This window comes from Dipodomys merriami, unplaced genomic scaffold (assembly GCF_024711535.1).
Source record: "Dipodomys merriami isolate MVZ:Mamm:240054 unplaced genomic scaffold, mDipMer1.0.p SCAF_16, whole genome shotgun sequence".
Lineage (NCBI taxonomy): Eukaryota > Metazoa > Chordata > Mammalia > Rodentia > Heteromyidae > Dipodomys > Dipodomys merriami.
This window is the reverse complement of record NW_027202937.1, coordinates 30,333,620-30,347,686: the sequence shown is the minus strand read 5'-3', so window position 1 is coordinate 30,347,686 and position 14,067 is coordinate 30,333,620. Positions and strand designations below refer to the sequence as shown.

Here is a 14,067-nt window from a genome sequence, read left to right as displayed (position 1 = left end):
GCAAACACAGGGGTTAATCTGGCATCATCTTTCTTAAATATTTAAAAAGCAATTACTTAAGTGCTAAAAATGTATTTACTTAAATATTTAAAAAGTAAAGGAGGGAGGGAAAATAAGAAGGAAGAAAGGAGGGATGAAAGAAGGGAGAGATGGAAGGATGAAAGTGAGGAGAAAGGAAAAGCAAGAGAGGAAAGGGAGGAGGTAAAGAAGAGAGGAAGGAAGGAGAGAGGAAAGGAAGAAGGGACCAAGGGAAAGAGGAGAGAAGGAGAAAGAAAGGAAGGAAGAAAGGGAAGAGAGGAAAAGGGAAGGGAGGGAGGAAAGGAAGGAGGAGGGAAGAAAGGAAGGAAGTCTATTAGGAAGAAAGTGAGAAGTTTGTTTATATGTGATAAAGAAATGCCATGCCCTAGGTCCTCCGCATAGAAACAAAGGGACACTTCCAGGTATTAACACATCAGTTCATTTTAGACAAAGTCACAGGGAGGCAAAATGGAACAATCAAATGTGAAGTTATTTTTCTATAATTTTGATATAATAATAGCCTTCTCCAAGCATTAGTGATCTTTTAAAGTAATATTTCAACTGACTTTTGTGGTACAACTAATTATGTTAAATATTCTGAAAGAAATACTTCAAGAGATTGTTCCTTACCTCTCTCTCTCCCTTCCTCCCTGTTTTCCTTCCTTCCTTCCTCCCTCTTTTCCTCCCTCCCTCCCTTCCTTCTTTCCTTCCTTCCATTCAAAATATGGTCTTTCCTGTTTGTGAAGTCAATATTTTCCCATTCTGGGTTTCCTGATGTTGAGGTACACCAATGATACAAACCTTAGCACTTAATTTCATTTACATTTCTTATTCTCTCTATATCTTTTTTTTTTCACTGTGACAATCACATTGAAAATCTGATTTCCATGGCTTTATTCAGTTCTACTGAAAGAAGTCACGGTACTACTTTTTGTAGTACTGTGGTACTGAGGGACTAGCTCAGGGACTTCTTGTATTTGCTAGGCAAGCTCTCTTTAAGCTAAATCTCAACTCCACAAGTACAAGCTTTATACAAAGGGTTCTTGGATTTTCTCATATCCTTCATCCACTATTGAGTTATTTTAACCTTTAATTTATGTACAGAATTTTGTGGTCTCTTGCTTTCCTATGCATGCATATATATATATATATATATATATATATATATATATATATATATATATATATATATTCCTGATATTCTTGAAAATTCTTGGAGAAATGTTTACCAAAATATATCAAATATTACTAGCTGTAACTTAAAGAAAAGGGTTCCCTGATCAGATAAATTTGAGAAGACCTGGAAGTACAATGGCACTTTCTGCAACCTTTCAGGCTACTGTCAATTTTCAAGAGGAGATTATAGAACAAAGCATTTAGTAAATTTCACTGGACCATCCACTTCTCCTGGCCGAGTCACAGGACTAAATTAGGGCAGAACAAACTTTGGAAAAGGCATATGTGGAAATCACATATTAAGATTTACAAGTATTTTCAGCATAAGAAACCAATTAAACCACTGTGGTAAGTTAAACATCATAGCTACAGAGTGTCAAAGCTATTTGGGGAATACTAATTCAGTTAATTAACATTTTACACTCACTATACTTATTAGCATTTATACAAGACTTTGACTAGGGTAGGCCCACATTATTGGTATTCTGTCTGAAGTAGAACATAGGGTGACTTCGTGGCTGAATTTCATCCCTGCCCCATCCAGTGTTAAGTGTGATGCTAGGAAAAAATGCAATGATACCTTGTGCCCACTCTCTTTGCAATTCAACCCATGATGTCATGTCTAGCACTTGCCTGGGGCACTTACCAATGACGTATTCCACTCTGAAGTGATCTCTCCTAGGGTTGTATGGGCGATTGAAGTCAATCTGGACGTAGAAGGACTGTCCTCTGCGGACAATCAAATTGCTGTTGTCATACTGGTCTGTGTGATGGTCAATCTTGTTGCTGTCCCATCTCTCTTTGAACAGGTGAACACTTGTGACATGAAGGTATTCTGGACATGGAGAAAACAATGGAAGGAAACTGTTAGGTGGCTTTCAGTTTAAACACAGACTTAAAAATAAAACCAAGCCAGGCGCTGGTGGCTTACGCCTGTAATCCTAGCTACTCAGGAGGCTGAGATCTGAGGATTGAGGTTCAAAGCCAGCCTGGGCAGGAAAGTCCATGAGACTCTTATCTCCAATAAACCACTCAAAAACCAGAAGTGGCACTGTGGCTCAAGTGATAGAGCACTCACCTTGAGCTGAAGAGCGCAAGGACAGCACCCAAGCCCAGAGTTCAAGCCCCACAACTGACCAAAAAATAAATAAAAATAAAACCAAGCCAGGTTATTTTTCTGAAGAAGGAAGAGAGCAATAAAAGTCTGTATGGAGACAGCGGAGACAGCAGATCTGACAGTCTCGTAATATTCTTGCTTAGGGAGAGAGTTTTACTTTTTATGTAAGCTTTTTCCACTCCTGATCTCATTTCAGATCATAGGACACTCACTTTGGGGGAGATGGCTGGCTGGCTTATAGATCTAGACACAGGGAAGGGAGGGAGGGCCAGAGTTCAAGGCATCAGCTTCTCCATCACACGCTGGGTTTTGCTATGCTAGGCTCTCCCCACCATGCCTAAACTTCTCTATATGAGGCAGCCACTTCAATTCCCCCATCGGAGAAAGCCTCAAAGGGATATTCTGAGGACAAAATTGGCCATTAATCCAAAATTCTCCTGTCACCTCAGGAAGGGTCAAATGTCCTCTCCTGTAGTTCTAAAAGTAGATCTGGGTCCTCAAAGGCAGGGGAGGGAGGGAACAGGTCTGCAGAAAGGAAGTTAACACTTCTCTGCGATAAGTATGATGGTTTCCAGGTACAGACAGAAGCTAGCCTTGCAGCTCCTTAGCCTCGAAGTGACACACCTAGACAGCAAACCCTGATCTTTTTGATGCCGAAATTGCAGAGTTTTCTTTTGGAATGAGGTGTATATGTGTCAATTGTGTGTTTACTAATCATAACTTACCTCATTTTACAATGAGGACACCGATTTGTATTGTCAAGATGATGTACAGAGGGGTTACAGCTACATAAGTAAGGTAGTGAGTACATTTCTTGTCAAATATTGTTACCCCTCCCTCATTTTTTCCCACGTTCACTGACTTTTACAGACTATCCTGTGATGCTTCAATATCTAAAGGAGGTGATGTATGTGGATATGATTTGAGATGAGATGCACGAAAGCAGGAGCAGAGCGTGATCCAGAATAGCCCTGCACAAAGGTCAACTTCCCTCTGCCACTTTCCTATTCCCTTCTGTGAATGACCACTTCTGGGAAGGCAGTGTCAACTACAGTCTGCCCTGTGGTTTAGGAATTCAAGCCCAGAATCTGATCCCCGGGTACATCTGGAGTTCTCCAAGGGTCTGGGGATGAGAAGATTGGGAAGGGTGCTCTGTCCCCTGCCCCCTCTCCTAGACCTGACTAGTTTTCCCTAATGGCTGCAAACTGAAAGCATACTGCTCAGCTTATGCCCATTCAGAGGCATGGTGCTGAAATACTCCAAAGACATCTTTACTTTCACACAGGAATCCTATGCAGGACTCTGGGTTCCTTGGAGCCCCATTTTTTTCTTCATAAATGAAACCAAGTAGTTGGGCTATTTAAGATATACTTTAGCACTGAAGTCCAGGAGTGCTGAAACCCTCATTATGATTATTTTTCTTTGAGTAGTTGTACAAGGGGGTTTCAGCTCAACATGTCACTTTAAAATGAGCACAATGTATCTTTTTTTTGGGGGGAGGTCTGGTTGTGGAGCCTGAACTCTGGGCCTGGGCACTGTCCCTCAGCTCTTCACCTCAAGGCTTGCACTCTACCACTTGAGCCACAGTGCCACTTCCAGCTTGTTTCTTTTTGCTTATGTGGTGCTGAGGAATCGAACCCAGGGCCTCAGGCATGCAAGGCAAGTGCTCTACCACTGAGCCACCTTCCCAGCCCCAGCACAATGTATCTTAATCATTCCATCATTCTCTTCCATCTCCCCCAACTCCATCCATCTCCTTAAGTTTCCCGGTTCTATTTTCACATATATACATTGGAACCTAAAACTGTTTTCACCCATTCCTTCTCTCTCCATTTGTCCTTCTCCCTTTGATTTCACTCTCAACTTGTCAACACATGTTCCAGCTTCCTGGAATTCATTCTGTTAAACTGTAGATTATTTGTAGGAGTGACATCATTGATATACACCTTTTGTATGATAGTCACCTTTTGTATGCCATATTTTGGTCCATTAGTTTGGTATAACTGCATATTACCTTTATATATTTTCATCTATGTTTATAAGTTAGCTCTAACTCCCAAATGTGAGAGAAAACATGTATCCTTTGTCTTTCTGATCCTGACTTACTTTACTTTGGTACATTCAAGGTTCATCCAAACCCAGGTCATAATCTCATGTCTCAGATTTATTCACGTATGGTTCTTCACCTCTCAGACTCACATAGGTGAGTTTCTTCAACTTTAAAATGAGGATGCTAGTAGCTTGAGAATTTCTATGAGGACTCGGTGAGATATATGTCTGCTACGACACCTGGGCTACCATGAGATTTCAGGTGTACTGTGGCTCACAGAGCAGGAACTCTGACAAGCACTCCACATGGCTTGGTATTCCATGGGTTACTCCGGCTGCAGCATTTCAGTAGAGCACAAGATGCAGTTTTATTTTTACCTTATCTCACAGCTCAGTCACAGTACATGGGCCCCTGAAGAGTACTTTCTTTCCATTATGCTGTGAGCCGAAGATGTTTAATTTTCTAGGCCTCTCTCTTTTCCAAAGCACCTTTCTCCTGAGTTCTCTGGCTTTATTAAGATCATATTCTCCAGTGCTAAACCAGCCTATGAAAGAGTGGGGAGATCCCAAAGTATCTGGGGTTGAAAATAACTTTAGTGACCAACTCCTCTGCTCCTCTTTTTTTGCACAGTGCTTTTAAATAACTTTAAAAAAATAACTAAAAGTCTAAATCCTCAGGAATGGGTTGAATGTGTTCACCATTCATCAGTATCAAAGAAAGGAACATGCTAAGATACAGCTCAAAAGATCTCAAGGGAAAGGCACTCCCAGGCCATCTGGTAGACCTACCATGTGGCTACTCCAGGAGCATCTCCTAGAAAGCCTTAAGACTTGGGTTTCTGGCCTCTGATTGAACAGGGAACTCATTACCTGATACTCACTACTCTAACCCTCTTGTGATGAACTGACATCTGCTTCTTTGTAATTTTCTGTCCACGGATCCATTTGTATAAATGTAGAGCAAGTTCTCCAGTCATCTTCTTTGGCATCCTCTAGGTATTTAAAGGGTTCTTAGGCATCCCATCCTCAGTGTGAAACTGTCTCCATCCCATAATTCTGTTTTGGAACATATTTCACTTCGTACATTTTTTTTTTTTTTTTGCCAGTTGTGGACCTGAACTCTGGGCCTAGGCCCTGTCTCTCAGCTCTTCAGCTCAAGGCAAGCACTCTACCACTTGAGCCACAGCGCCACTTCTGGCTTTTTCTGTTTATGTGGTGCTGAGGAATCGAACCCAGGGCCTCATGCATGCATGCAAGGCAAGCATTCTACCACTGAGCCACCTTCCCAGCCCTCACTTCGTACATTTCTTTCTTGAACTTTTTCCCTAGAAGAAAGTACCTACTGTGGTCATGTTTTTTTCCCAATAAAATATGAGACAATTACATCTTTGAAAACAAATAGTACAAATCTATTATTTTAATTCAAGATATAACTAGTGTCTCGGGCACTCTTTTCTTACTTTGGATCTACATTAAGTTCATTCTAATGCCATTTGCCCCTTAATGGGCTATAATTCCATTTAGATTCCTACAAGTTACTCACTTGAGTTTCTCTTTGGTCATATGTATTTATTAATTTTTTTTTGTTTTTCAGTTCATTTTAAGGCCTGTTTATTTCTCACATAGCTGGGATGACAGGCACACTCTACCACTCCACTATTGGCTGAGGTAGGAGGTCTCACTTTTACCTAGGCTGGGCTTAAACTGTAATCCTCCAGATCTCTACCTCCCGAGTAACTGGAATTATAGGCAGGAGTTGTTGTACCTGTATTCAATACATTTAATATATTCTCTCCAGCTTTCTGACCTTCAGGATTTCTAACGTTTGCTATGTATGTGTCTATCTAATGCATGGATATGAATATTGATCAAACAATTGCCTAATATTAAATTGCAAATAAAGTAGACATAGTGGTAGATACTGAAAAGTGAACAATGGCCACTAAATTAAACACATGTATACACATACACACACACACACACACACACACACACACACACACACACACACCAACAGTAGTAAAAAGACAAGTAATTGAGAAGAGAATGGGCATACTGCTTTTGCAGTGGGAGCAGAATAGGGGAGGACTGAGTCAAGGGTTTTGGGAGGAAGTGGGGAAATAATGACTAAAAAAATGTTTGGGTAGTTGAAAGTAGGAGGTGGAGCCACAATGAAAAAGCAGACAAAAGCAAATTTATAGGTTGTGTTACAGAGCTTGGACTTGGCATTGGAGGTACAGTAAAGAATCTACACCCACAACCTTTCATGATTTGAGTGAAAGATATAAGTTCACACTACTTCTGGGGGCAGAGTGGAAGAGGAGTTGGATAGTGTCAATGCTGGGGGCTGGAAGTTCAGTTAGGAGGTTGTTGCCCTGCTCTGGGTGAGAGATGGTGGTCAGCTCATCTACCTGAAGGGAATTGATGTTCAGATCTTAGAATCATCCCAGGTTTTGATGCCTTGGCTCCGACCCTCCTCCATTGTGACTGCCTGCTCTGAACATGAATATATTAGCTCTATGTCTTGGCTTCCCAAGCAGCTCTCTCTTCAGGAAAAAACACAGCTGAAGAGGAATTTTCAAAGATTTCTTTGGTATCTAGTTGCATCCAGTGAGTCTGGTGAAGTCAGTCTGTCCTTGAACAGGGCAGCATCGGCTTTGTTTGGTCAGGTCCTCGAGGACAGCTCTGTGGTTAGGTCGGTTGGGGAAACACTGGCCTAAGCAGAGGTGATCAGCTTTCTCTGCTGTAGAACTGACAGGGGGCTGCAATGCATGGCTGAGCACTGCAGTGCTCCTAGAGATTCAATGGTTTCCACATCTTTTTGCCTATGAAAAAACTTGCTTTCTTTGGCGATTGCTACATTTTGCAGATATGGTTTGGGAGATGCTCTGTACTTACTAATTGTTCAACCTCGGGGAAGTTATTTAATCTCTCTGAGTTACTGTTGCCTTGCCTTTAATATGGGCATGAGACACCACATACAGGACCTACTTCTGAGTATATTCTCAATAAATATTGAATGTGGTTGTTGATACCAAGGTTAGACTAACTCAGAGTAAGACTTGGTGTCAGACTGCCTGGACTCAAATCCTAACTCTGCTGTGTGTCTTCCTTATGACTTTGCACAAGTTGCATAAACTTCCTGAGCCTCAGTTTCCTCATCCATAAAATGGACTTGGCTGGCTGTGGGAATAAATGAGAAAACAGAGGAATGCTGGGACTCAGGCCGTGGCACATGCTAAAAGCCCAGCAGTTGATAGTAATGACAGTAACAGTACCCAGCAGTTGGCAGAGCTATGGAGTCAATGTGTGTTAAAAGCACAGATATCTGGAGCATGTGCTTGAAGGCTGGGATTTAAGCAGCACAGTCTACCTGGTAAAGTGCCCCAGAAAGCTTTCTAGAAATGGCCTTTCAGCCTTCCCCACAAGCATGCCTTCTCCGTCCCATGCATTCTGAGTAGACAGAGTTGTTTCTCCTTTTCTTTTCCTTTTCTTTTCATCTACATATGGATGGTTTCTTTTTTTCTCTCAGCTCTTACAATATACTTCTTCATTTGTAATAAATACATATATCATCATTAACACTTTGTGTTACCTTTAAATAGATGATGTCAGCCATGGGACTGCAGACCCCTTGAGAACTAAATCACATTTCCATCATCTTGTCGCTACACTTGGGAGAATAAGCAAAAACACATCCACAGATCTGTCACTTTTCTACTGGACCAATTCTATTAATACCTGAAAATGAGAAGCTTGGAGTTGTTTAATTTTAAAATGAATTGTCCCCTTTGCAATGGGATCAACCATATCAGGTCTTTAAATATCATTTATCAGACAATCTTATTCTCCAAAGACATGAGTTCTGGGACCATGAGTGTTGGTGGAGACAGTGATTGGAGATTTTTATACCACTCAGCCACCAGAAGGGAAATTTTGCTTCACATCAGAATAAAAATACTATGTCTTCATGCTGTCTGTGACTAAGTATAAGTAAAAAGGGAGTTAATGAATTCCTTTGAGTATATAAACCTAAGAAAAAAAATCATATGCATTTGCAGTTTCTCACACTGAAAATAAACATACAGTTTGTTTTTGAAAATAATCCATATGGTTATGCTTTTGAGAACATTTAATTTGAAGCATAGAGTTTCCAAAACTGTTTTTTCTAAGCAATCATTTCTGTTTCTCTAATAAGTTAAATCCTTTGGAAAAGAAGGGAAAAATCCATAAGGATTAAGTGTGTGTGTGTGTGTGTGTGTGTGTGTGTGTGTGTGTGTGTGTGTGTTGTGTGTGTGTTGTGTGTGTGTGTGTGTGTGTGTGTGTGTGTGTGTGTGTGGCTTAAACTCGGAGTTTTAGCACTTTTACGCAAATCTAGCACTCTGCCACTTGAGCTTCAACTTAACTTCTGGCTTTGGCTGGGTAATTGGAAATAAAAGTCTCTTGGTCTAGCCTGACTGGCCTGGCTTTGAATCTTGATCCTCAGATCTCAGCTTCCTGAGTAGCTATGACTACTCACCACTTGAGTGAACTACCAGTAGCTGACTAAGAATTTATAGTATTATTCCAAGTAAAGAAAAATTGAAGTCGTAGCAATAAAAATCTTTTGTACAATCTCTGCAAAGTTCATCTTAAAATGATCTAAATTAATAAAAAACAGTTCATTTAGTAAATGGCACTTGGAAAAAACAAAAAAATTGGTTAAAATATGGGAGATTAAAAATTACATTGTGAGGTCCAAGATTTAAATAAAAAATATTCCAGCCTTTAAAAGCATGTAAGATAAATAAGAAGGGCATCAAGAGGTGGCTGCTTCTTTGAAAAGATGAGAAACAACAGCCATGCCTGCCCCTCTTCAGAGTAATCGTCAACAAGTCAATGCATTTAGTGGTGTCATCACCTGTTTTTCATTACCATAAAGAGACACACAGCCATAATACTCAATGTATATGTGTAAACATGGGATCAGTTAACTAGACAGGATGGGTGGGGTTGGATAGATGGGGTTTGGTAAAGGAAGCGATGACACAGATCAAGACGTGTTGTATTCACAGGTTGGCATGTTGGATTAAAACCTCTTTATACAACTACTTAACGATTCTAAAAGCTAAAGGAATTACATGAAGCTGGGTACTTATAATGAAAATTGATATATACATAGAAAAAAGAAAACTAAGCTCACAGTTTTGTAGGCCATCCATCCACATCACATGGTAGAGCTCAGATGAGGGTCCCTGACTGCATTCCCTGAAGATGGACCATGTGACCAGAGCACATGCTAAAGGAAGGATCACAGAAGCAGGACACGTGAGAGCCATTCAGGGGTCAGACTAAGGTTTTTTATAATCATTCACTTTCCTGAGAACTAACACAGGGTCTTATAAGAACTATCTTAATCTCTTTCATATATATTTTAATATCTTCCAAACCCAGCCTGAAATGACCGAAGGACCTCGCACTATATCCTCACCTCTTTTATTTTTAAATTATCTTTAAGTAGTTGTACAAAAGGGTTTCAATTCAACATGTCAGTTTATGAATATAACACATCTCCATCAATGTCACCCCTTTCAGAATTCTCTCCCATCTCTCCAATTTCCACTCTTTGCCTCAATTTTCCTAATTCCATTTTTTCTGTATGTACACTGAACATTATGACTGCATTCTCTTAAAAGTCTCACCACCTCTTATATGGCCATACTGTGGATCAAGCTTCCAACATTGAATCCTTGAGAGACAAACCACATCTAAGTGATAGTACTGGGGTTCTCCACACTGGGGAAGGAGTTACTTTTTATTATTCATGGATAGTCACCCACGGATCTAGCCTAGAGTAGTACCAGGTTGTTACAGTAACTGACAATAGCAAGGACTGTGCAGATGATTGTCCTAAAATGCAAGCACACATATAAAAGCATCACCATGTGGTCAGTTGTCTGTTTTGCTAAGGCGTGCCCCTTTCCAGGTAGTGGTTACCCAGCAAACATTTGTTAATACTTATCTTGGGGTTCATTTCACCTAACATCAACTACTCTGATCTTTTCTGCTTGTCTCAGACATATACTAGTTATTGCAAATAAGGGAAACCATGGGACCTATGTTTCTTTGGGCCTGGCTTACTTCACTTAATATAATTTTTTCCAAGTCTTTCCATTTCCTAACAAATGGGGCAATATATTTATAAGATGATTTCTTTGTTGCTTTGTATGCCCCTCCCTCAGGGTATAACCCCTGCTTTCACTGTATTTGATGTTGGTATAATTTGTGGAGGGGAAAGGAAAAAACAAATCGTTTAAATAGGGATACAGGTGGACCCATTGCAACAATGAGATGTACAAATTGTTATGTCGAAAAACAAACTTTACAACTTTGGGTGGGTAAGGGGAGGGAGTAAGTGGGGAGATGGGAAGAGATGGGAAGGGAAAACAAAGGAAGAGACAACAATGCTTGATAAGAAATGTACTCATTGTCTTGCCCATGTAATTGTAACCCCTCTGTATGGTATTTTCACAATAAAAAAATAATTTAAAAAATTGTTAAGCTGGTGCATTGATTTTTACTTTGTTTATTGGCCTATGAAAGAGACCTCTTGTTGGTCAGGCTTCATTTGGCACAATAGGAAATAAATTTACATCTCTTTGGAGCTTTCTAGATCTTGGTAAAATGGAGAAGCTCATTCCTAAACATTTTTTTTCAAAAGAGAGGGAGAGAATAAGAGAAAAAGAGAGAGATTGTGGAAAATTGAGAGCTTGCTCTTTCAAAGTGACAACTTTCAAAAAGTCTACCTAACACAATTTAGTCTAATCTCTAACACATCAGAAAATTGTTTGTTCAAGGAAAAGAAAGTTTCTCCTCAGAACCAGTTGCCTCTCTGTCCTCCGACCCCCTCCCTAATATGAATAAAAGTAGATTATCTTCTCCCTTGGTTGCAAAAAAATATTCTTCTGAGAATGATTATACCTGTCACAGATGGAACCTTGAAATAAGTTAAATGTTTAGGTTCATATTCTAGGAATTCCCTGGGGATCTGAAATCTCCACTCAATCTTTGGTAATATTGTTACTGAACTACAGGCTTTAATGCTATGCATGAGTAAAAGTAGGTCTGTTTATGGAGAAAAGAATAACAGGAAAAAGGTTTTTTTCCCCCTCCCATTTCTTTTCGATACCTGAAATCTTAATGTAACATCGTTAGAACAATTAAAGATATTTTCTTTAGCAGTTAAATTTTCAACTGTTGCTATGAAGATGTCCTATACTTCAAAATACTTAAGAAATCCTCAGCTAGCTGTCCAGAGTGAGCTACAAGAGAAAGGAAACTCATGCCTTCTCCAGGAAATACAATCTCTCGGGTTCATCTGTTCTCTAGCCTGCAGTATCTTCTCTCTTTTTCTCATCACTGCATTTAACTTTACAAAATATAATGCCCTCCACAATTCTCCCACTATCATCAAAATAAAAGTGCCCGAGATAGTGTGATTCTTGCTCATCCTCGATCTTATCTCCTCTTTGTTGTCCTCTGGTCTCTGTTCACTAATTGACATACACTGTTCTTTGTGTTGAAAAGGCCTCTCATGCACTCCTTTATCTGGAGTATTCTTCGGCCCACCTCAGCTATCCTTCCATTATGAAGCATTTTCTCAACCTCATCCCCAGTCACCATACATTGATAATGTATGTATTTACATACATTTCCAGTACAGTATTTATTGCACTGAACTATATTGTTCTATTAACCTGGGAGCTGCTGTGGTAAGGAAGTGACTTAGTCACTTTGGTGTCCCCAGAAGGAGTCTGGAATAGCTCCTGACATACAGCTGACAACCAGGGCATGTTTATCCTGAACGGAGTGAAGGGCTGAGTAGCATTGTTTCTAACCCATGCATTCCATGTCTCTCACTTTTTCAATAACCTGGAACTGAGGGACTTCATTGTGCCCAAAGAGAAGTTGATCCCTCACTGGTTGATTGGTTGATTTACTTCTGACAAAGAAGAAAGGAAGAGAGAAGAGTCTCAGCAGGGCAACAGACCCCTTTGTCCTGAAAGCTACTAGATCTCACGCCATGTGATTTTTTTCCCTAGAACCAGGCTTGTTTTCTTGTTGGAATTGAGTGCACTGAATGCATTAGACCTGCCAAATAAATATTCTCCTTACTGTCATCAATGATAACCTATTGTTTTTAACAGTCAAATCAGCCCAAGAACATAAGTTATTTTCTGGCACTTTATAGTTTTCGTCACAAGAAAACTGTAGAGAGATATTTTAGAAACACCAACTGAAATGAAATAATTTCACTCTAATGAAATGTCCTTAGTCAAATATTCACAGCTAAAGTATATGCATTGGGATAGATTGTAAACTTCATAGACAATAGGATTTCTGACTACAGAGCAAATGAAAGTGAAAAGCCTAACTTTTTCTTTTTTTCTTTCTTTTCTCTAGCCTCTCTGAGCTTCTCAGCCAGTTTCACAAGGTCAGCATTTTGAAAGGCAAGACCACCATTTAACAAGATGAAAGGGCGGGGCAGAGGGCTGGCTTTTTAGTCCAAGGCCAATAGCAGTTGTTGAGGATTAGGGAGATAGGAGTATTCTGGAGGCCACTGGTGGCAACTTGGGTGAACTGCAGGAAGATGGCATTAGAACCACTTGGAATTATTCCTTCCTAGCATTAGTCCTTCAGCAGAGGTGACGTAGGGGAAAATGGATATATTTAGTGACAGAAAACCTGCCTTTTGTAGAATTAAACAGAAATCTGAACTGTGAGGAATAGTTTCCTTATTGGGAAAGCTTGTACTCTGGTATTTTTGTTCTCCAGGATTTTTGTTTTAGTTAGGTTCGGAGCCCCCATTCTTTTAGATCTAGCACTTATCTATGTGAGAAATACTGAGTGCGTGCCTTTGAAATCTGGAACTTGATATTACCAGTGATACAAAGACACAGTGGAGGATGACTCATTTAATTTTCAAGTGACTGTTTTTCTTCATTGAAATGATTATATAAATAGCTATTAGACCCTCCCTTTCCTGTGGAAAGGCCTCTCACAAATATCCAAGAGTGTAGGAAGGGCCATAGACACATGACTACCAAGTAAATAATAGCCAGTTTTCCCAATAATTTAGTTATTCCCTTCATCTGCTTCTGAAACAAAGAAACCAATAATCTAAGATTTTTTTAGGAGTAACAGAGCCACTCAAATTCTCTGACAATTTTGAAGTCTTATTGCCTACATTTTGTTCAGATTTTTGATTTACAGAGGCTACAGTTTTCACCCATCTCCTGTACCATCAGGTATTCACTAGCTCAACGGTCAGCGATAATCTTGGTGTGCAGGGCTAAAAGTTATTTGCACACTCCAACTCAGTGGGCATTATTGGTCAAGTGCTGTGGGTTAGATGTCCTCCAAAGCACTGTCATCTGATCTGCTAGAAAACTTACTAAGTAAACATTGCTTCCATTTTGCTGATGGAGAAACTGAGGTTTGGGACACTCAGATGTCTTGTTTGCTATTGTAGAACAAGAAGCTCTTTTGCCTCATAGGCAGAGATCTTCCACATTGCCTGTGTTTAGGATCACATGCTTCCTTACTGATCCTGGTAAAGGTAACTATGTGCTTTGCACTTTATCTTTTTCTTGTCTCCTTCCTCCAATGCTAGGTCCCCTTTCCCAGGGCCCAACATCTTCTCTAACAGACAGGAACTCTGCTAGCAA

The 14,067-nt window shown here is 40.0% G+C and overlaps 1 protein-coding gene across 1 annotated transcript in view; it reads right to left on the bottom strand.

The window, feature by feature from the left end:
• Positions 1-14,067, bottom strand: part of F13a1 (coagulation factor XIII A chain) — a 172,512-nt gene that overhangs the window by 153,104 nt on the left and 5,341 nt on the right. The window contains exon 3 of the mRNA XM_070024633.1: positions 1,841-2,029. Within this exon, the coding sequence (XP_069880734.1) occupies positions 1,841-2,029 (189 nt within the window). The remainder of the gene's footprint in view (positions 1-1,840; positions 2,030-14,067) is intronic.